At 44.8% G+C, this 22,810-nt stretch overlaps 1 protein-coding gene across 1 annotated transcript; it reads left to right on the top strand.

Moving 5' to 3' along the window:
- Positions 1 to 9,681: 9,681 nt before the first annotated feature.
- Positions 9,682 to 19,881, top strand: LOC146177056 (glutamate receptor ionotropic, delta-2-like). The gene is made up of 8 exons (XM_084581448.1): positions 9,682 to 9,788; positions 13,210 to 13,300; positions 13,386 to 13,547; positions 13,782 to 13,935; positions 14,562 to 14,779; positions 16,400 to 16,683; positions 18,364 to 18,644; positions 19,751 to 19,881. The coding sequence occupies exons 1-8, from the start codon at positions 9,682 to 9,684 to the stop codon at positions 19,879 to 19,881; spliced, it is 1,428 nt and encodes a 475-aa protein (XP_084437574.1).
- Positions 19,882 to 22,810: the final 2,929 nt, after the last annotated feature.

Raw genomic sequence — 22,810 nt, 5'->3', positions numbered from 1 at the left:
AGCTTTGCGTAGATTTGCGCCACAAAACTCACAAAAATTCGACACAGATAACCTTGCATTGCCTTGAAGTGCACACCTGCACACTTCGAGCAAATTTCAGGTGTTGGTAATCCGCTGAAACAAGCCGGGGTGAATGACTTATGTAGTGGAAACATTGAAAGCATTGAAAACGGACTATAGTTAAGCGTATAGCATTTGGGACGAACGGGACAAAAGGGCCATCAAGTATTCAGTTTGTCAGAGGGGGCAGCAGACGGGAACGTCTCACGTAAAATGTCTTGAACCGTATAGTATTGCCAAATTTTTCTGAAGAGCAGTTGGCCTAAGCTGTCTGCATGCAATGGCGAAAGTTATTGGGTAGTAATTATTGACATACCGCAGTTAATTTTAGGCCACGGACATTACAAAATAACATTAACAGCTAAGGCTAAATTATTAGCTCACCGGAAACTTGCCCTCATATAAGTTATGGCGCGAGTGTTGTAACAGCTCCCACCCTTTTGTGACATCTAAGACCTAAACACTGCCCGCTAAAGTCTATAGTTATTAGGGGTCCCGTTTCGCCGAAACGCGGGAGCTGCTGTTGTCGACCGTCAGCGAATGATGACGACGACGAGGTTTAGGAGCAGATCAAGGTGTTTAAATTGACGCCAAATATCGCAAAGAAGTTCCCGTAACAAAGGAAAAGCAATTAGGCAGAAAGTGGAGGCGAAAAGCAAGGCGCCCGTGTGCTGTGCGATGTCAGTGCACGTTAAAGAACCCCAGGTGGTCGAAATTACCGGAGTCCTCCACTACGGCGTCTCTCATAGCCTGAGTTGCTTTGGGACGTTAAACCCCACAAACCAACCAACCAACCAATTAGGCAGAAAGAGACAATGAGTCAAATTCACAGGTTAAAAAGTCGGAGAGAGACCTTGAAATTTCGGGTTGGGAGACGAGCCCGCTGGCAATCGACCACGAAGGCTCATTGGATTTAAATAATGTAATGGTGAACGCACTGTTCAGTAGTAACGAAAGCCGACTGCAAAGTCCCGTTCTAGTCTTGATCAAAGGCGATATTTAATCGTCTTAATGTTTTAAGCGTCTCCCATGGCCTCCTGAGCATGTATTTAATGCTAGTGATGTTCATGTAGAGTCTCAAATGGAAGAAACGTGTAAAGCGAGCTCCATATTTTTTTTTCTTCGTGGAGCCTAAGAGTTCCGGTACAAGCACGAAAATGTTGACAGAAAGGCTTTAAACAGGCAGCGTACGCGCCGGGAAATCCACGTGCCGCGCACTTGTAGCACCCTGTTTCATTCGTTAAGCGTACTAATTCTTGTACGCCATGACAATCAGCCCCATCTTTGCTCTCAAAACCAATAAAGTTACTTAAAATACTGAACGCCACCAAAATATGCATAACTGTAATACACGAGTCTACCATTGCAGCATGTGACAAAGTAACCAACATGCTTATCAGCTGTTACCGAAAATCGGGTGGTGAAGCACACGAGAAAATTCTCCCCGGCGCGTTTGTAACAGGCGTCTAATAGGTAGGCACGCATGGTAGCAAGATGCTGCGTCAAAGAAAAACAGCCTAGTCGGCGGTTGGTTCGCTTCGCTCCGTTTAAATTCCATGAAATGAAAGAGGGGAAAGGGGACGAAAGAAGGAAAGACGAGGCAAGACGTACTCAGATTGTTAAACTGCTCTCTGGCTTTTCGATACAACATTTCTTCAGGCAACGTCGTACAAAAAGGTACGACAGAAATAACTGAAGATTTAAAGGGCAACTAAAGCAGCTTTAGAATTCAGCTGACTCAACTGTCGAGCTATGAAGGCTGATGATAAACTATTCCAAACTATTTTGCGCTAGCATTTAAACGGGGGACATAACCATCTAACAAATCTATTTCGGCATTCAGGCTTCTCCAAGGCTCACGGTAACAAGAAGCGACTCCGATAATGACGTCATCTGTCAAGCCGGTACATTTTCAATGCATAATGCACTTCAAATGCAGGAAGAAAACCAACGTAAACGAAGAGATTGTGGGGTTTAGTTTCAGCGGCATCGGGCAACTTACAGAAAGGGTTGGGCGAAAGCAGTCCAAATTCGAAACGTCACCAATAATGACGTCATAGCCTAGTTTATCCGCATTGCTGCTGTGCTTTGAGGAGTAACCTCAAGATCATCGCTAATTTGAAATTCGATTACGGCATATCTTTGAATGGTAGTGTAAATCAACTTGTTGCTTGATCTGTGTAAGTTTCATACATTTACGTGGCTCAATAATTTTGAAAAAAAAAAAGATTTCAATTTTCCTTCAACGCGAGATAAGCTCAAACATTTCACTTTCGGCCGTGTTGTCTACCGAGCTAGGAGAATAACTGCAGCCTGCGAAGCTTTTTTTCTGCGTTTGAACATTTATGTAAAAAATGCATTTGCTAGAGGTGCCCCAATGTTTGAGTAACAGTCCTTTGGCAGCGGATGATGAAAAAAGAACGCTGCAACCACCATATGAAAACGAACCATGGACGTGATTAGGAGCAGACGGCGCTGCCGGATTCGCTCCCAGATTTACTTGACAAACCCACTTCCAGCGGCACGGCCATCATTTTACACAAACCGCTCTGAACATGTTCAGACACTATAGAGACCAATTTTCTTCTTCCCTGCAAAAGAATCTAAATTGGGACAGCAATTACTGCCTATGGCAACCAGTAATAACTAAGTCGAATGCTACTGAAAATTAACTATAAAAAAGCGGTTAATTCAGCTAAACTGGCCAAATGCGTATTATGTACGCTAGAAGATTGAGTTTCATTGCACTTCAGTTTGAGGCTAGGGCTCTAAGGTCTGGTTTCAGGCAGTTAGACGCTGGCAAAATCTTACTAGGAACGTTATTGGTAGCACACTAAAAAATGTCGAAACAGTATAACGTACCATAAGATGGCAATGAGACTCCTATGTATTTTAGATAAATTTAGGAGACAGCGCGTGTAAAGCACAGCTTGGTGGGAGTGGCAGTTAAAAAGTCACGTGGTCAGGGGGTGCAAAGTGCCTGCCACGAAGTTAACCAGGGATTGCTGAGAGCGAGATAGAAATGATTTATGAAAGATAAGGATTTTGAAGCAGCTAGATGGTAGGCGCCTCTAGTCCTAGTCTATCTTGGTGGCAGCTGACTTGCAGCTATCTGGATTATCCAAACTTGCTGGCCTAACCGGGATGTCGATGTCCAGGGCTGGCTCCCAAGGCTCGTCTGTCGGATGCGGCACATGACTTTTTATACGGTTTGTCCTCACATTTTCGAGAAGTATGGTAGAGCGGATGATTTGCTTCCCACCGAGAGCAGTAACTTGGGTATTTTGTGAGACTAATCGTGCTTAAAATTTGAAGATTGTAAAATGTGTTAGTTTCGAACACGTCTTTTTAGACTGCTAAGACGCTATACTATTCTACGACGTCCAGTATCGCAAGTTTAAAAGAGGCCTCCACTCACATCATGACGGGTTCGATTTTTTTTTTCCGATGAAAACGGCAAGCTATGGTGCCATGTATGATATGCTGAAGTAGCTTAGCGCTTCAGGAAAGGTGATACTAACGGCTGTTCTGTGTACTCTTTTTATGATAAGAATGCATGCAGGCTGCTTTAAGCATTCAAGGATGTATTCTAAAAAATGAGAGCCTATAAGTTCCACCCAAGTTGTTTGGGGTTTATTTTATTCGCCAGTACAAGCAATATATAATTGTGATAGCGAAGAGCTCTCTTGCAGTTTCCAGCGACACTGATATGTTGACGCTACCATGCGTTCGAAGCCCCGCCTCGACGCAGTTTCACTGTTTTAATTTTATTTCCTCCTTCGGCCTAGCTTGCTTCAGACAAACACACAAGCCACCGCTTATCGCCAGATTGAAAGCACTATGATAAAAGCAGTAAAATGTACAGTCAACTACTCGGCCCGAAGGCCTCCGTCGCTGAAAAGGATACCTTAGACGATAACTGAAACTACAACAATCCGTGGTGGCATCATTGCCTCGATGAATTCAAACCCCGGCACGAGACTAGGGTGCGAAAACAAGTCAGTTCTGTAAAACTTACGCGACGTAAAATCCGGCGCATCTACTTTCAGCTTTTTATGTATGATGGTCCAATGGTCGGGTCTCTGCAGCCGTGATCGCGCAAATATATAGCAACATGGTGTCCCGACTAAATATGGCCAATAATTTAAATATTGCGGTGAGCCCTATCCCAGTGAAATCCACTAACAGCTGTTTAGATTCACCTATCTTATACTGCAGTATTTGTTTCTTTCACCTAAAATATTTTAAAATAATAAAGGTGTATGAGCTAACTTTTTATTTATTCGTTTGAGGAAGAAAGTGTGTAGAGAAAAGTTGTATATCACTTCGAAAACTGGCTAGCTACGTCGCTTCCCCCAAGCTATCTATTTACGTATTTTTTTCTATAGGCCTGCAAAGAAAGCGGTCACGTGATCAGCTGTTACAATAAATCACTCGCCCGGTTAGCACACAAAGCTTCGTTGGGGAGGGCGCTTTAGAGAAAAGCTGATTACTTATTTCGAACGCCTCTCGCAATTTTCAAACGGCACCGCTGAAATGGCGAAGATTGTTTTTGTTTTTATTTTTTGTACGTGATTTCATTTTCAGCTGGTGAAATAGTTTATGCAAACGCTAGCTCGATGCAACCAAAGCAGCTAGTCGTTACTGAAAGTCTACTACGTTTAGATTGGCGCTTTGAGACTCAAGCGAATAATTAATAAAACAGCTAATTAGTCTACATATTTGATAGCTTTTGCAAACGATAAAATACTCCAAACTAGGCCAACCCTTCAGGACAGCTCGTTGTTTGATTCCTCAAGCAAAAACTCATATTCGTAAAAGAAACTTCGATCACATGCGTTTGAAACACCTTGTATAAGGAAGCAAAATTCGAAACCCCGATTTCAAAGAAACCGGGTGGCCGAAACTCCTCCATTACTGCTTCCCTCACGCGCCCTTTCGAGGAGCAAAACCATAAATGCACGTTGTCATTGCGATACAATAGTTGCTTCTGAGACTACTTTCAAAAAATCTCCGATAAGGGAAGTTTGGAATAGAAGGAGAATAGGTTCAATGAAATATTCCTGCGGTTTTGAAAACACACAGATCATGCTATTGTGGTGGTCGCCCTCGGGTATCATATGCCACATCTAGCGGATAGTCTTGAAACGTTTTTAGTTTAGCCTTAGGCATACGCCTAACCGATGGCAGCGCCATGAATTCGACGACAGGATCAATACAAAGTGGGACAGCTCCTTCACTCGTTGTTTTCTGCCTTACCACCGCCACAAGAGAGCACGACCGATGAAAACGGGTGAAAACAGGTGCATTTCTTCTGAGCAACGTTTCTGAGTGCAGGCTCTGTTCGTTGAATAATCACGCAACAGAGACATTGTTGCCAAATTGATAGAACGAATATGATTCTAATTCGGCCACTTTCTCGAGCTTATAGCCTACAAATCTGAGAGGAATGGGCCAGTGGCAACGGGTCTGCTCTAATTATAAAGTCCGAAGAAATAAAACATTTCTCTAATTAAACACTTGACATGTGTTCTACTGCGTACCCCCTTAAAACTAGAAGAAAGCTCCAACCATATTCTACCCCGACGCGAAGAAACTTTGCTGTGCCGCCTGTGGATTGGTGTAGCATACACAAACTCGTATTCTTTTATTATAGGCATGGCAAACAGCCCTACATGTACAAACTGTGGATGCGACGAGTCTATAGACCACATTCTTTGTGAGTACCCGATATACAGTGAGGAAAGGCAGTGTCTGTGCCGCTCGCTGGAGCATCTAGATGGACGCCCATTGAGTGAAACTAAAATTTTAGGTCCCTGGCCAAGGCGATTGGCTGCGGCGAAGGCCTCCCAGGCACTGCTCCGCTTTATGACTGTAATGTGATGTGATGTGGCGTGTCTGTTATGTGACTGTATTAACTTCAACTATCCCTCTCTAACAACTTTTATATCCACTCATCCACTTCCCCCAGTACCGGGTAGCAAACCGGTTGCTTTTACTGGTTAACCTCCCTGCCTTTCCTCCTCATCTCCCTCCTCCCTCCAACCATATTGCTGGATGTCTTTCGCAAAAGCGTAAAAACATGATCACCATGTGACAACGCTATGACAACGATCGCTTTGGGCGGACGAGCAGGTTACTGACGCTGGGCACAAAATGACAAGCCATCACGTGACGAGTCATGCGATCAAATGTTGACAGTATGCCGGTAAACCACCAATAAATACGCGGTGAGCTGCGTATAAAATATTTTCTTGTAATAGCAGAATGCCGCGGCCGGCCATGCTGCACATTGCATTCTTTCTATCAGCGTGTATCTGGGTTGATTCACGCGCGAATATTTACCAGGGCGTTATTTCTCAAACATAACCACGACATTGGTGAACAGCTGCCGTCGGTGAATACCACGCTTCGAAAAACAATTCAAGCGGAAATATAAATCAGACTAATCCTAGAAGGGCGAACCGTTGTGTGATAGGTGTTGTTTGCGTAGCATTCATGTGCATTTACTCAGCTCGATGCAATGCATGCACGTTGAACGCCCGAAACGGCCGGCTCTTGGCACGCATCAAACAAGAATTAAAGAAAGAATGGTTGACATCATTTTTAATGATTTCTTTCTATGCTCATATTCGATCAGATAGGCTCCGTTCACCAAACCCCTTTGAATATCCACTCAACCCATACCCAGCAGTCAACTTCGACAATGCATGCAGTTTCACAAAGAGTCGATTTGAATCGCTGTGCCTAATCAATACAACGAAGAAGCAGGGGTCGTCACGCTCAAGCACTCAGTACTGAATAAGCTGTATTTACAACAAGAATCAACGGTGCTCGCACACACGTGTCTACCAGCGCACAGCTCTGCGGAAAGCGGTTTTATGTTTGACCACATGTCTGTAACACGAGGCAATTGGCCGTCATGCTCGAGTTACTTTCTGCCACACGATGAACCGCTTGCGATAAATACGTGCATTCTGTCAATGTCTGCCGTTATAGTAAGTAGTGTGGGCTAGAGGGACCAGACCGACATCATTGCCTATATTCAAAAACATCGTTTACGAAGTCCGCGCAGCCAGGCGGAAACGAAACTGCGCTATCTAGAATTCAATTTTGAAAAACACGGATTCTTTTCCGCTCCTCTGCAATCTTCTCTGCCTGCGCGCCGCGTGTAACCTCGCCCGTGTCGTCATCGGCCGGATCATCGTAGCGCGTGGTAGGACGTTACAGCAGTTTTGGATGCGCGCTTACTTTGCTTCTATGCTACATTAAGCACAGCCAACGGGTAGCAATTGACCTCCTAACCCGGCAAAGTTAAGAGGGAAGACGGAATATTAAGGACCAGTAATCTGCGATAATGTTTGCACTGTTCAGTAAACATCCAACTTCCAGGCGAGCATTCTTCAATGCATTTCTGTAATCGCGAACCGCCATCGCAAATGTGGACTGAAGACTCCTCGCAGACATAGGGGTGGGTTGTAGTTCAAAACAAATAAACAAATAAGCCAATGCCAACAAGCTGCAGACCGCAATAAAGATGAGGGTTTGTTCTTCCGTGACAACCAATACGATGCTATCGCCTCTCTGATACCATTATAAAAAGAATGTGCCCCTGAAGGCTCTGGTTACCGCAGCTGCGCTCGTGAGCTAAAGTAGCTGCGTAGCCGACTATATAGAAGAGACAGAGGCTTGGCCAGGTTACTTCATCTGCAGAGTCACTGGCGTCGATATTTTTCAGCATTCTTGCTGCCTTTCGCTGAAATCCCTCCAAAGTAGAATGAAGCAGTACAACATGCACCTGACAATTTCAGCTCTCCAGGTAAGACGTAATGTACGAAGTTTATCTTCCTCTGAAGTTACAACTTAGGAGATCTTCAGAGCGTGGTAGCCAAGCGAAAATTTCACAAATACCTCCCCGCAAATTCAGTTTTAACGCAAAAGTCTTAATAATCCGAATATCAAGATACCCCGTGGTATGTAAGCAGGATGGCAAAAAATGATTAAGCAGGTGATGTTTGAAAAAAGGCATGCATTACAGCTTGGAATTTCATGTTTGTGTGTGTGCGGTCCTCCTTAATAACATGCCACTGGCAGGTGTAGCTGTAGGTGACATGACAGCGCGCTGGTTTATTATCTTTGTGTGTGACGTCACGACACATGCGACTCAATTCACAAGGGATGCCAACTTAGGCAACATATTTGACATCGGACTCAGATGTCATGCGGGCACAATCGTACGACTTGGCTGAATATAGCTATTTCGCTCCTACTAACTTGGCCGACATACATTGCAGTCATCTTCACGAAGAACCTAAAAGTTAGCGAGTCGATGCACCATTGGAAAGCTAAAAAACAGCGCCGTGACAGCAAACACGACGCACATAGCGCCTGCTCTTCTTCTCTCGCATCCGTCTTCGCGGCGCCGTTTTTCAGTTATCCTCTTCACGAGCACCGGTCTGGTAGGTGGTAGTTGACAGGTAACAAGAAGCAATACTAATTGTTCAACGGTTAATATGAATTTCAGCTGGGATGTATGGGTCACGTGATTTCACGGTATAACCTCGGGTGATGGGCAGTCTACTTTTAAACGGTTATTGGTTCCTTGTCCTTCGTGGCAGTTGTAGGAGGTTAAGCGGCGTCAACAACATCTGGCGAGACGACAGCGACAACACTACATGCATCTAGTCTAACCAAAAAAACTACGACAAACTAGTGCTTTCGCAAGTTTTGCGAGCTATAGTCACGTTAGACTTCTGATTATTTTTGTCTCCTCTTCCATTGCCCGCCATGGTGGCGCAGTGGTTAGGACGCTCGACTATGTGCTCAAGGATGCGGGATTGAAACCCTGCCGCGGCGAGCTCTTTTCGATTGTTGCGAAAAGCAAGGCGCTTTTGTGATGTGTGATGTCATTGCACGTCAAATAATAATAATAATAATAATAATAATAATAATATTAATTGGTACACAGGAAGGGAAAGGCGCAGTATATGTCACACTCGTTTCTGTGGACACCTAAACCGCGCCGTTAGAGAAGGGAGGAAGGTGGGAGGGAAAGAGGAAAGAGATCGAAATTTCGGAGCCCTCCACTATGTCGTCTCCATAGCCTGAGTCACTTTGGGACGTTAAAATCCACAAACCAAACCAAACCATCTACCATTTTCGCTCCATTTGCTTTGGTTTTACTTCTTCCAGCCTTTTTGACACAGGAAAACTAACACATATTGAGTCTTTCTCCACTTAAACTCAAGTAATTGGTTGCGGTGAAAGCTTCTATTGTGAAGAAGAAAGTTTGGGACCAAAATGGCACCATGACGTGGTTGGATTTCTTAGTCTGGGACTCCACTACACGATGCCGCATTCGCGCCCGGTAGACAAGCGCTCTTTAAGACTCCAGCGACGAGCAGTTTAGAAGAGTAGACTCCCACTCCTCGCAGCTAGTGAAGTGGGTGGACAAATAGACAGATTATTTTGGCATGCCCATACCATGTGTCTGAAATCTCCCCATAGGAAGGAAACCGCACTTTGATTTCGTGCCCAAAGTCTTTGGCTATTTCTCGTCTTGCTATTCAATTCTCCCGAGCCATTTCACCGTAGACGAGAAGATTCTAAAAGCACACATTCATGCAGTTTCCTCCCTGGGTGATGAACTACGAGAAGAACGGAAAGACCCACATCTATGGCGTGTCAGCCTCAGTTATGGACAATGTTACAGCCGCTTTGAACATCAGGTTGGTCTCTCACCATATTGCTCCGCGAAGCCAATGAATGGCCCATAAGAATGTGGCAGGGCCTACAGACCGAGATGGTGACCGCCATTGCTTTTCTACGGGCGGGCTACTAGCCAAGCCCATAGACAGGTATTCCGGACAAGTTGCCCACGAGCTGTAATCATTGATTGCTTGATTACTTGATTAATTAATTGATTCCCAGTCGAAAAAAACTACAGAACTGTGTCAAAAATACGACAAAATATCCTATAGTTCTGTCGTAACCATCAGATTTTTCTGCAGTTCTGTAGTACTTTTCTGTAGTTCTGTAGTTTTTGTGTAGTATATTCCTGTTGTCTGTAGTTCTGTAGCACTTTTCTGTTGTAACTACAGAAATTTCTGATGTTACTACAGAATGTTCTGTTGTCGCAACAGGTTTCCCGTCAAAAACCCCACAGAAATTCTGTCGTAACATCAGAAAGTGTTCTGTAGTTGTTTCCGACTGGGTTGATTGATTGAAAACTTTATTGCCACCGATATAGGAGGTTTCCCTACTCCCCCACTCAGGTACGTTGACCCGAATAGGGGGCTGGAACTCCGCAACTAGAAGCGCGCAAGAATACACTGATTGTTCGCGGCCTCAGCCGCCAGGCGAATGAATTCTTTTTGGGTCTCAATGCTTTCGATTTGTAGAAGAGACTCCCAAGCTTTCGTGTTTTGAATGGTGGCTATTGCTCCAGGCGGAAAGGAGCATTGCCAGTTTATGCGTTCTAGTGTATCGGTCTGTCAGCAGTGTTTGCAGTTGTCCTGTTGTTCGTGCTCTACTTTTAAATGGTGGAGCCATGCTGTGTTGTGGTAATTTCCGGCCTGTATTCTGCGAAGACTTTTGGCCTCATCGTTGTTTAACTGTTCATGTGGATTGCGGAATATTTATCTTGTTCAGTTTGTAGTATTCACAGATCTCGTGGAGGGGGTGGTTTAACCCCTCCTCGGGTACTGGGTGGTCGAGCTGATCGACGTTCGTCAGGTGGTAGATACCTCGGGCGAGCGTTTGAGCAGCATCATTTATAGACACCGATTCGTGGCCTGGGGTTCATTTTATTTTGATCCTCCGCGAGGTCTTTCTGTAGTCGAAAATTTTCTTAGCCGCGGCTGATCCTCTTCCTTTTGTCCAGTTCCAAATGGCTGTTTTTTTTTCTCGCTTATTATCACTTCAGCTTTTGTATCGACGCAGGCTAGCGCAATTTCTACCTCTTCTGCGATGGCAGCATTTCTTAAATATTTCTTCCAATTTACTTTGGTAAATCAAATGCGGCCCATAAGCGCTGGCAGCTTTGTCAATTTTTTTGTGCTTGATTATTCTCTTATAAACAATGTTTTAATCTTTACTTAGTTTTCCATCATTGTTCAGCTTTTTTTATCTTTGGTTAACTTTAGTAATCAATTTTTGTTCGACTTGCTTAAACCTGGATGAACTTCGCTTAACGAAAAAGATTGAGACTTGATGTACCGATTATTCTTGGCGGCTTGGTTTTCACAGTCAGCTGGCAGCCAGATTCTGATTTCACCCTCCTATATCAAAGAGATGCCCGAGCTAGCAGCTCCTGCCAAACTTAAAGTTAGTCAACCCTACTTTCAGTCATTTCTCGGCCATGTGAGCTGCCAGGTACCACCTGCCAGCGCCGTGCTCGTGGTTTTTAATTCCTCACAACGCCAATGCGGCGGACGGTGGCAGACGCCATCGCAACGGATTATCGGTGAACGGGGCCTTTAAAGCTTTCACGTTAAACACAGGCTGCGCTCTAAAATGTAGGCATTGCCAGGCGACGTGGCCGAACACTGATACTAGCCGCCAGGTAGTGTGACGTCGCATGGCCCTAACGTGGCAAGCGCTGCCAACTCAGGCTTCTCATCTGATATGGGAGGGTGAGACGGGAACCCAACCTTGCAAAACGTTACTCCTAGGCCATGTAGGCACAATCAATGCAGCTTAGTTACAGCGAGGCTTTAAATTTATTAAGGTCAAGTGGTCTTTCACGCAAATGAGTAGCTTTTGACTTTATACTAATGAATATATGTGAGATATTATATGATAGAGGATACACAAAAGGACTCGTAAACCGGAGCCATTATTGCTAACAATTCACACTCTTGAAGGCAGAACTGAGGTTTCCCTCTAATTTTATGTTTTCGCTACCAGAACATATAGTGAGCATACTAGTATAACCTTACAGGTCTCTTAGTGCAAGTGTGTGACACCATTAATGAAGACTAGGAGTACTACGCTGGCTAGTCCACAACTGCAGGAAGTCGGTCCAAGCACTGTTCTTCGCTGACCTGTGCTTCCCTGAAATCAGCGCCTCGGGCTGTAAAGAAGTACTTCCTTTCTCGTGAGCAGCTTCCTGGCGACGGCGCCCCCCTCTCTACCATGATTAAGTGGCAGTGCTGCGAAGCTCTGCAAAGTAATTGGCGAGGTTGACGGATCAACGAAGACGTCAGATAACTTTTAACAGTACCTTTGAACCCTTGTTTGTCGATCATAAGAAAGCACTTGGAAGCAAGGTGCCCTCGCCAGCAACGGCAGAAGAATGTTCCCCAAACACTCACCCATAACTGCGTAACGAAAAGTGCACCAACCAATTTCCACAACACTGAACGTTGTACTTCAATTACTCCGGGCGACAAATCTTCCTGTATAAGCTGAGCTAATAGGCTAAAGTGTTGGCCACGGTATCTTTTATGGTGGAGGAAAGTTCGAAGCATAGGAGTGATTATTCATTACAACCATTTACGGCTGCAAAATACGCTACAGTAGAGCACGGCCGCCACGTTCAGTTTGTTATTAAGTTCCGCATTACCCCATCTTCAGCTGAAGCGCCCGATGTGGTATCTGTTTGGTCCTTTTTTCTCTTCGAGTACTTGCCATATCGCAATTTGTACGGACGGCGATGTATAGATAGTTCTGTGAGCTATTATTCTGCTAGAACCTAAGCAAACACCGGCTCTTGTTGTTGTCTCAGAGCAAAATTTAGCAGTCTTTTTGCCTTATCCACGGCGGAAAATCGACCTTGGTAGAGTAGGTTTCCCGGAATGACAATGGTCACAAGCTCAAGCTTTGGACCAAAGTGAAAGTTTAGTCACCTACGATGTTTCTGTGAAAGCTATAGTCAATTTTGAGCCGTATTGTTGAATTTCGTTTGACGGTAACGAATATTTGCTCGATTATTTCGGTCCTAAAGGAAAAACTTGGAACTGTAGTAGTCGAAGGGCTCCCCTCTATTGCGAGATATAAAGACCGGTAACGCGCTCTCCGTGCTGTATGTCAATCGCCGTTTGGAAGTTATGGCACTTCTACTGATCGTGGCGTAGAGAAGATAGTTTTCGAATATAGCTTACGTCAGCTCTTTTGGACCAAAGTGTATAGCGAGCGTGTGATTTTCAGTTACGACTGCGTAATGCCGGAAGACATGGAATGGGGATCCAAGAGTCCCGACGGCACGTACCGTGGTATGCTGAGCGACGTGGTTTTGGAGGCAAGTAGCGACAGCTATCCACATGCGCAGTCCGGCACAGGCTAAACCTATGGCCTTGCCCGCTAATCGGTTTCTTCTTTTACAGAGAGCGAACATCGGGTTCGGTCCATTTAGCATGGATGATTTCCTATTCAGCGACGATTTGCTTGTCTCGGATGTCTTCGAGAATGTAGAAATTGGAATCACAAGTGGAGTTCAAGACATTGCCGTGGGGAATCTGGGTATTCTCAGCGCCTTTGACCTGAATGTGAGTGGCAAGTTGATCGTGTAGTCAAGACGTATGTTGCTTCCTTTGTATCGCCTTGTCACCGTGCAAATTGCGGAGCGCAAATTAATAACGGTAATGTAGGTTCTTCGTCCGCGACGAGCGCAGTGGCAATATTTGTTCTGAAGCCAGCTGAGTTAAAGAATAAGATTTTCAAAACTGAACAAAAAAATAATTTTCGTATTCTTTTTTTTGACGTTCGATCTCGTTTTACAGACGTGGATCTGCCTATTAATCTCCATGTTTTTGCTGAGCCTACTGATTCCGACATTGAAACACTTCTCTGATAAGGCTGAAGGTAGAGCGCCAGGACACAGGTGGTCGGCTTTCGACACCTTTTGGCACCTGACCAGCAGCCTCTTGGCACAAGGTGGGATATCTGGATGTTCTTTACGTTCACATTTTAGAATGCACGTGGCCTTCGACAAATAATAGCCGTGGTTTGACTCCGCTTAAACCATTTAGGACGCGCGAGCCGCTGCCTGGCATTCTTTTGTTTGGTGGTTTGGCACTGACATACTGGCACGGAGTTTGGAAAAGCGTTAATTGTCTTTACTGAACGGCATGCGATTGGGGAGCAATAAGCTCGGTTTGAAACTCTACTCAAACATAGCCTCCAACTTGAGTGCTAGATGTATGCTAAATTGGATGATACCAACTGCGTGCTACATTTGCTGCATAATACAAAAAAGCAGAAATCTGGCTCAATAGGGAGGTCCGTTAGTGATGCCGATTTGACTAAATGGCGCGCCAGAGGCGATTTCGCAAAGGGGTGCTGCCATAGGAGTCGATGAAGCGGCGGATCAACAATGGCTGGGTCGAGCACAAGCATTTCCTGGGCAACTTGGGCACTCAACTATCCTAGTTGACAACCACTGTAGGAGGGCATAAGTCTCTTGGTAATTCAGTTACTACCCCCCCCCCTCCCGTTAACGGGACTGAAAGATCAAACCGATAAATAATCAATTCATTCCAATTAACCTCGCAATTGCGTAGGGACGGCCGCGTTCAGCGGCCACCGCACTCCTCGACACGTGGCCGGCGCTTGGTTGTTGGCCAGCCTGGTGATCAGCACGTACTTCACGAGTCTCATCGTGGCCACCCTGACGGTACACACGTCCTTCTCCAGAATCGACTCGCCCGAGGACCTCGCCGCCAACCCGCAGATGATGCCCATTCTGCCAGCTGGCACACAGGTCGAAACCCTCCTGCAGGTGAGGAGCTCATCTCTCCTCTAGTCGATACGTGCCCCACAGTCTTTCAAACCAACCAAACCATCAAAGCACCTGAACCTACCGGGTACTGTCTAGCTATTCGACTCAGATTTATCTTCTAAACTCCGTGAAATATACTTCCGCACAGACTGTGCAGATTGATTGATCATAAGGTGGGTGTTACTTACGTTTTGTTTACGTTACGCAGTGCAGGAAAAACACGATTATTGATAAACATTTGCTAATTAGCATTGGATAGTGATTCAAAGTAAATAATTAAGCTCGAAACTGACAGCTGCCTAAATTGAAGGTGAGCTATGTATGAGTTCAGTTTCGATTCTTGCACGATTCGGAATCCCGATAAGCGATATCGAACTTAAAATTACTGCCGTAAAATGCTACTTTAGTGCCTTTCCCTAGAGCCTTTCCCTAGAGCACGTGGATAGAATGGCGTGTCGTTTCACTTACGCAGCTTATTTATATTATGCCGTATACGATTCTGACGTTATTTCTGTCAAAATACCATCTGTAGCGGCGCCATTATAGCAATGCCAATGAGCCAAATGCAATTAGGTGTGTTATCAAAAGGAACGTCAAATTAATACAAGAAAACAATGTCAGTTCGAAAATAATAAAAGAAGACTTACCTTAGCCTTTGTGTACCTATTGTTCAAGAATACAATGTGGCGCCTTTAATATGATAAAACAGAAAAAAAATGCTGAATATTTGATTATTTTACTTGATAATGTTTGTTATCGTAATTTATTGCGCAAGTATACTGTTCGCCTTGCTGCACTAACCACCTGCATTAAAAGATGAGCTGTATTGATACGGCGTTTCAAGAAAAAATGTGCAGTGAATAATTTTTTATACCTCCGTTAGTGAAATTACGGTTGCTTTTCTAGTACTCTCTCCTTGGGCCCCCCACTGGGCACGTTCCTGTAATGCACCGCGCACATATGGCCACAGTGTTAAACCTGAACGATTTCTAATCCTGAAATGGGCTAGGACGCAAGTTAACTGTAGAATTGCCTATGAATATATATATATATATATATATATATGGTAGAGCGTTGCCCACTCACTGCAATATGGGCAGTCTGAGGAATAAAGGTATACGCCTGAATCTCCTGCTGATGTCATGAGCAGTCGTGACGTCATGACCGGATACGACGTCATCATGACGTCAACGCCTGTTATTAGACATGGTCGAATGTGACGTCATAATGATGTCACATTCGGTCATAACGTCACCAGGTCATGACATAGTCTCTCATCTCTGTCATTATCATCACCGTCACTATCACTAACTAAATATATTATTACATATCACTATCAACCACTAACTAGAGGTGGCAGTTCCCATGGCAACCGCGCTGGTTAAACGCTAGACAAGGAGAACTAAGATATGTTTCTCACGTGCCCGACGTGGCTGTCAGGATAATAGGAAGCTATAGTGGGACAGGGCGGCGGAGGCAGCCGTGAACATGAGGAATTAAAGGCTTTCGGTTTAAGACCTTCCATGTTTATACGGACTTGTCTGGAAGAGCGTGCATGCACAGGCTGCTCTTCCATGCTCTAGGTGACTCCTCAGAGTGACGGGAGTCATTTTCGCGCAGTATTCCAAGACCGGCGTGTACCGCAAGATACACGAGATGGTGGAACAGCACAGCGGTCTCAGGGAGACACCTTTGCAGTACAAACCTGCGGACATCGACGCCGTTCTACGGAACAAGGCAGTCATACTGGTCGGCAAAGAAGGGGTCAGGTACGAGCTGAAGCGTATCTGCGCGAGTGTTGGGGGACGCTTCTACATCAGCCAGGGAGCCTTGTTTGTGTGGAAGAGCGTCTGGGCAGCAAACAAGGACTTTCCTTTGGAGCTATTGCAGGATATGAACAAGAGGTGAGCGCTCCCAAGGTGCCGTTGACGTGCACCTTGTCATGTAACGGCGCGCAATTGTCATGGTCCGCTGTTATAAATGGGGCACACAACCGACTACCGCGCGCGGCGTGTGGTCCTCGAACTGTTGCCCGCACAGCGGCGTGACATTCAACTTGGAAGACAAAGTGTACGATGCCTTGGCTATTGCACGGTATCGAGGAACACTCTTTCGCTCGTCTCTCTACTGCGACACAATTCTCGTCAGCTACTACACATGGACGTCAAATATACGCATTTTTAGCTCTTAAAATTGGCTTCTGGAAACACATAGTATTTCAAGCAGCGTTACTTGTATTTTAGTACAACAAATACGGAAGCCATTTTTTAATTTTATGCTGTAGAAGCCTTTAAAGTGATTCCGCTACATTATGAAGCCTTGTGAACTCTATTTTAGAGGCGTGCATTGCGAGAAGAAGACAGTAAAAATCCAAAAAAGCGTATTTTGGCGTTACACATTAAGAACCACGTTGCCAATGAATAAAACTAACTACGGACCTAAATTCTTATGCTGACGCTCTCGACTTCTAAACATAATGCTAGCTCCTCAAAACGGGAAACAAAAAAGCTGATTACGTCATATTTATTAATCTTTTCATCACTGATGTCTATAACGTCCAAATATCTGCCTTGAATTACACTTGAACTCCATCTCTACAGATTGTCAGTATAATAATGGAAGACGGAAGACGTAGAAGTATATAATGAGCTACGCATGCAGCACGAAATGCGAGGAGCGGCTGAAGCGTCTCACAAAGCAAAACACCAGATATATCCTATTTATAGTTGCAGAAAAAATGTCAATGACACACAGTGGCCCTGCGGAAAACGCACCAAAATTACGAATTTAGCGGGAAGTAAAGAACCCACATCGAATCAACGAGAACTTGTACTGCATCGAAGTGAGTCACCATGTTGACAAAGCCCCTTTTTCGTCGCATGTGGTTACACGTGGCGAAGCCCGATGAAAACAAATTTGCGGTTGACCACCAAAGCCTGTCGAGGAAGTTCGTCATGCGGACCAGCAAACTACATCTTTCCGGTGAATAATGCAGTTCAAAAGCCAGTATAGATATCATAGCTTCTTTAATTTAAAGAAACGTTACAGCTAGACTTAGCGCATGACACCGAAAGCAGTTATAGTTTTGCTTTGATCATACAGCCCCGCAACCTGCCATGGAACCACCCTCAATTCGCTGGTCCTTCCAATTTGTTGCAACTTCCTCTTCCTACGGCTGCCAACCTCTTGCTTCTCCCCTTGTCAGCCTTGGTAGCGCATATTCCTCCGCCGCCGTTATACGCTACGTTGACTCCCACCCTCTCTTTCTTCATCCTTGCATATTCCCTCTACCCCTTAATCTCTGACTTGGAGGAAGAATTTCTTCATTGCCCTTTGCCACCTGGCATAGTTCGCAAGAAGCTATCAATTGAATTCATATCAATTTGCACTTACCCTCCTTGACTGGCGGCAATCAAATTATTTAACTGAGTAATTAAGATCTTACGGCTTAATTTCTAGATACTGCTGCTACATTCATGGCTATCTAGCTAAAGTAATCATATATGTGTATTCGTTGTTAATAAACTGTATTTATTACAAAGACACCCAGCTGAAGACGCCCTGCGCGCCACCCAACTGCGCAGGATCAAATGGTGGCACGAAGCTGGCGTGCCGGCGCTGCATTCGTACGTGCTGGACCCGCCAGGTGGCGCCTGTTTCGCCGGAAGCCAGCGGGCGAGTACCTACCAAGTCGACAACCTGCGATTCCAGGACCTGGTCGGACTTTTCTTCACATACCTGGCCTTCTTAGCCACTGCGCTGGCCGTTCTTGCGCTCGAGCTCTGCCTGGGACGCAGGGATCGACTACTGAAAAAAAGCTGCTCGTCTGCCCGTGGTCGTTGCGTTACCTCGACCAAAGAAGCGAGTGCGCAGTTCTGACTCGCGCTCTTCCCGCTCTGGCTTTAGCCCATAAAACGTAGTTGGCACACTTTCTAGGGAAAAGAAATATTCAAAGTTAGAAAAACAGTCTCAAGTCTGTATTCAGCGCCGTATTTCAATTCCCAATGTCACATTTCTCGCGCAAAGTCGACGCAGTTTTACGCATTCGACTTTTTAAGATATGCGCCCTTTGATTCGAGCCATATCAGATCACTTCTACATCATCCTGTGCTTTTACGTCATGAATTGGTAGGTTGCACCAGGAGCACGTGATTAGTAAGCGATTTCGAGCCATCTGAGCTTGCTCCCATCGGTTCAGTTTTGATTTCAGTCTGACGCGATGTTTACGCCAGTGTAATTATTCTAGGGAACTTGAGGCGGTGGGCTGTATCGTTTACTAACAGGCGACAACACGTAAGATCTGCCATAAATTTCCTGCCGATAGCTAGGAGCTTTCCTTACGTCAACAAGCAACAAGGACGCGTCTGCGCACACAATATTGCACCAGAGAGCTATGACGGCTGTCTGAGCCATATAAAGAAGCTTCAAGATGTCCTAGGGCTGCGCTCAACAGGCGCTTGAGAGCAACCAACGCTTTTCGATCGGCTATCGAAGCCTGCAACCACGCATAATTAAATTTTAACCTGACAGCGTTAAATGCCCCGTTCTCAAAATAACAAAGTAGCCTAAAAAAATCCTGGTTTTAGGCCAGCTAGTGGGTCATTGTAAGGAACAAAAGCGCAGAAACTACAGGATGGAGGTGCGCGTTTAATTCATATAAGTGAACTACATATACAATAAATGTTAACTGTCAGCACCGCCCTCCAAGCCTAAATTCATCCTGTTGCTTCTGCTCTTTAGCGCCTACGATTTTGTTCCTGTTCTGAGTAGTTTTATTCTTCATGGCTTGAGTGTAATGCAGGAAGAGTTGGGAGAGCTCGGACACGAAAAGATACGGAAATTTTGGCATTTTTGAAAAACAAAGATATAAATATTTATGGTCCTTTTTCCCCAAGCATGAAAGGGAAGAGAAAGAGAGAGAGAAAACTATCTGTCCATATTTTGATGGTCTTGGTCTTGGGTTGCATTCAGCTGCTTCATGTGGCCGGCAGTTTAAGTCTGTCATCGACCTCATGCGCTCTTGCCGAGACCCGGGATTGGACGTCGAGATCGCAGCTGCCGAGGACAGCTTCCCAGTGTTTCAGCAAGAAATATGGTACTAGATCTGCTGGAGGCGGATCCTTCGCGCACTGCCAGACTATATTGTCTGTGGTGGCAGGCTCACCGCACAGTTGTCAGTACGGATTTACTATGTCGGGGAAGATTTCGGAATACGTCCAGTGGTTTGGCTGCGACCGCGAAAACCGCCAAAGCCAAGAAGTAAAAAGGAAGCGGTAACACCAAAGCACTCGAATACAGCTTAAAACTCCTTGCTTCCAGCGAATATGCTTGATTTGGAGGGAACTGCGTAAACTTTGGACTGCCCATTAAAATTAACACAAAAATGCAAAAGTAAGAGTAAACATGGACATACGGAAAAATAGCCTGGCCATGTGGTCACGTGTTTACGTGAAAACAAGATGAGACAATCCTCAAACAGTACAAGAGGACCCACTGGAATATAGAAAGCACATCTGAACGCATGTACAAAAAAAAAGCTATAACGAGCCACGAAAAAGAAAACCCAAGAACGACGTGGGCCGGCCTTATTCTCGCATGACTGATTGCAAAAAAAAAGCGATTAAGATATACCGTAAACTTTGAAATATAGTCCACGAATTATACATGGTAAAAAGCCGAAATACTGCGTCATTCCCGCTATGTGTGCAGACGTTACAATGTATAATGTTTACATACGGTTTGTCAGATCAGCGGAAACTTACCGGGGCCGACAAAACAAAAGGTCACATGTCCTAAGTGAGTCCCTACGACATGTCACCGTGCGAAATGGCATATCGATGTCAGCTCTGATATGGAGACAACTTCCATATGGAAGGAAATCATGTCGCGGTAGCGAAGAGTTGCTGCTTTCTGGTGCTTGTATTTGTGTGTACATGGGCAAAACCTAATGAATACAAATAAATAAATCAATAAATACGGGATCCATAAATGCAGCTGTACCGCCTCAGCTCGCACATTCAGAACTGTTGTAATGGCTCGGAAAAGACAGAGTCTTCTTGGCAGCTCTCAACCTCGTGGAAAGTAATTTCGTCGGGTTTTGGGGCCGCAATCAATACAATATAATAAAGCGCTCGCCTTTAATTCTTGACAATAAAATGCTTGCCTACCTATAGAATCCTTCTTGCTGACAGTAGAAACAACATTTCCACCAAACTTTATCCGGTGGTGGGCACGGATTAAAAAACAAAAGCTTATTTTCAGCCTGAATTCGCCACTGTGCATATTACACCGGGTGAGGATGCAGAAATTATGGTAGTTGCCGCAAATAACAACTCTCTAGAAAAAATAATTAAAGCAACTGAAAGATGTATGACTAAAAAATGGCGTGCAAGAGACAAGGAGACACAGAAACAAGCCAGAACTTCGTTCACTCGCTCTACTCCGGATCGATGCTATCTTTTTCGGCGCTTCTCGTCAAACTAGAAAATTTAACCTTGAATTTACAACGAATGCATTAGGTTCTGTATTTTATGTTCCTTCAGCCTATTCCTGCTCTTGGTGTGCACACAGCCTAAATATGGCCACTTTCGCGCCCATTCGATAGTGGAGGCTGCAGCACATATTGCGACAGCCTTCTAAAACCATAAAAAAGTGTCATTTATATCTTTTCATAGCCATATAAATGGCCCCACATATTCACAATTTTTCCGTGCTTGTAGCAAACAACTAAGACAAGATTGTTGCTACGTGAATGCTGGTATACATCTTGATCACTAAATAATTCAAAGTATTCAAATATTTCTATTTTTTCCGGAAGACACAGTAGCTACTGCGACTGCAAAGCAACGCCATATATTTCACTAAACACTTTGACAGAACCTTTATACTGAAAAGCAAACAAGCATTGTTACCGGCGAAGAACATACAGAACTCGACATGGATTTCGACATAAAATATACTGGCACCAACTGCGAAGCTTCTTGCTAGTCTCAAATAAAAGCACCTTTGTGTGCTTTGTCTAGCCCACGAGTTTCTGCACATATACGCCTGTCGGCCTTTTTGTGCTCCGCAAGGCGTTCAAGCGTCCCTCCTACAAGCTGCTCGCGACTGACTGAAGCCCTCTACTTCTCAAATATGTCAAGCCCGTCTGGATTTTGTGCGCTAGCAGATTTTAGCCGGCGATTAATCGCCGGGACTAAACGTTTTTAGTGAAATCTTCACTCCTCTTTTAGTATTTTTTCGACTGCGTGCGCCTCTATATTGTCGGGACAGTTCGGGATATTTAAACCATCATAATTAGAAACTTGCCAAAGTTTAACTCCGCATAAACTGATTCAGACATGCTAAAGCAGTTTGGCATGATTTGGCTTGCTTTTACTTTGCGGTGCAGCTTTGATAGACTAATAGGGTAGCAAAACATCTTTAGTTGCTTCGATTCAAAGAATGATGGAAAGAGAAGCGAAATTTCGGGAAATAAAGAAAACGACGTCTACATGAGGAAGACCTGCCACAACTCCCACAACCCCAACAGAAATATATGTACTGGCGAAGGCAATTACTCCCAAGTCTTTTGCCGAGGCACGCTTCAATGGTTTTCAAGGTAAAAAAAAAATCAAACTAAATTTAAACCGGGCACTTCCCGAGTTATAGAACGATACAAATGTGTGTGTTTTTTTATATGTGATATTTTTGTTTTTCGGCTTTTTCTCCCTGATGAACATGATATGCCTACGAGGTTGCTTTATTGTGTGCGTACGGTATTGTGCAACCGGAAGGTTTTAGGAACTTCCCTAGTGTTTACCGTAATAGAAACTCTGTATTATCTGCCTATTTGAACCTTCGCTCTGGAGGGGGGGGGGGGGGGGGGGGGGGGGGATCTTTATAAAATATTTTAAAGAACTTAACCCAGGAGCAGTGGGAGACTCAGCTGTCAAGCCCCAGCCTGGATGATCAGCGTAGTCTGGTCGACCGGACTCGGGAAATGGCTCGGGTCCACGGCCTTCTGGACTGAGGAGGTTGTCCACCTAGGGC

Source organism: Amblyomma maculatum, chromosome 10 (genome assembly GCF_055883805.1).
Source record: "Amblyomma maculatum isolate TAMU_Amacu chromosome 10, ASM5588380v1, whole genome shotgun sequence".
Taxonomy (NCBI): Eukaryota; Metazoa; Arthropoda; class Arachnida; order Ixodida; family Ixodidae; genus Amblyomma; species Amblyomma maculatum.
The sequence above is the reverse complement of the archived record's forward strand: the minus strand, read 5'-3'. Positions and strand labels throughout refer to the sequence as shown.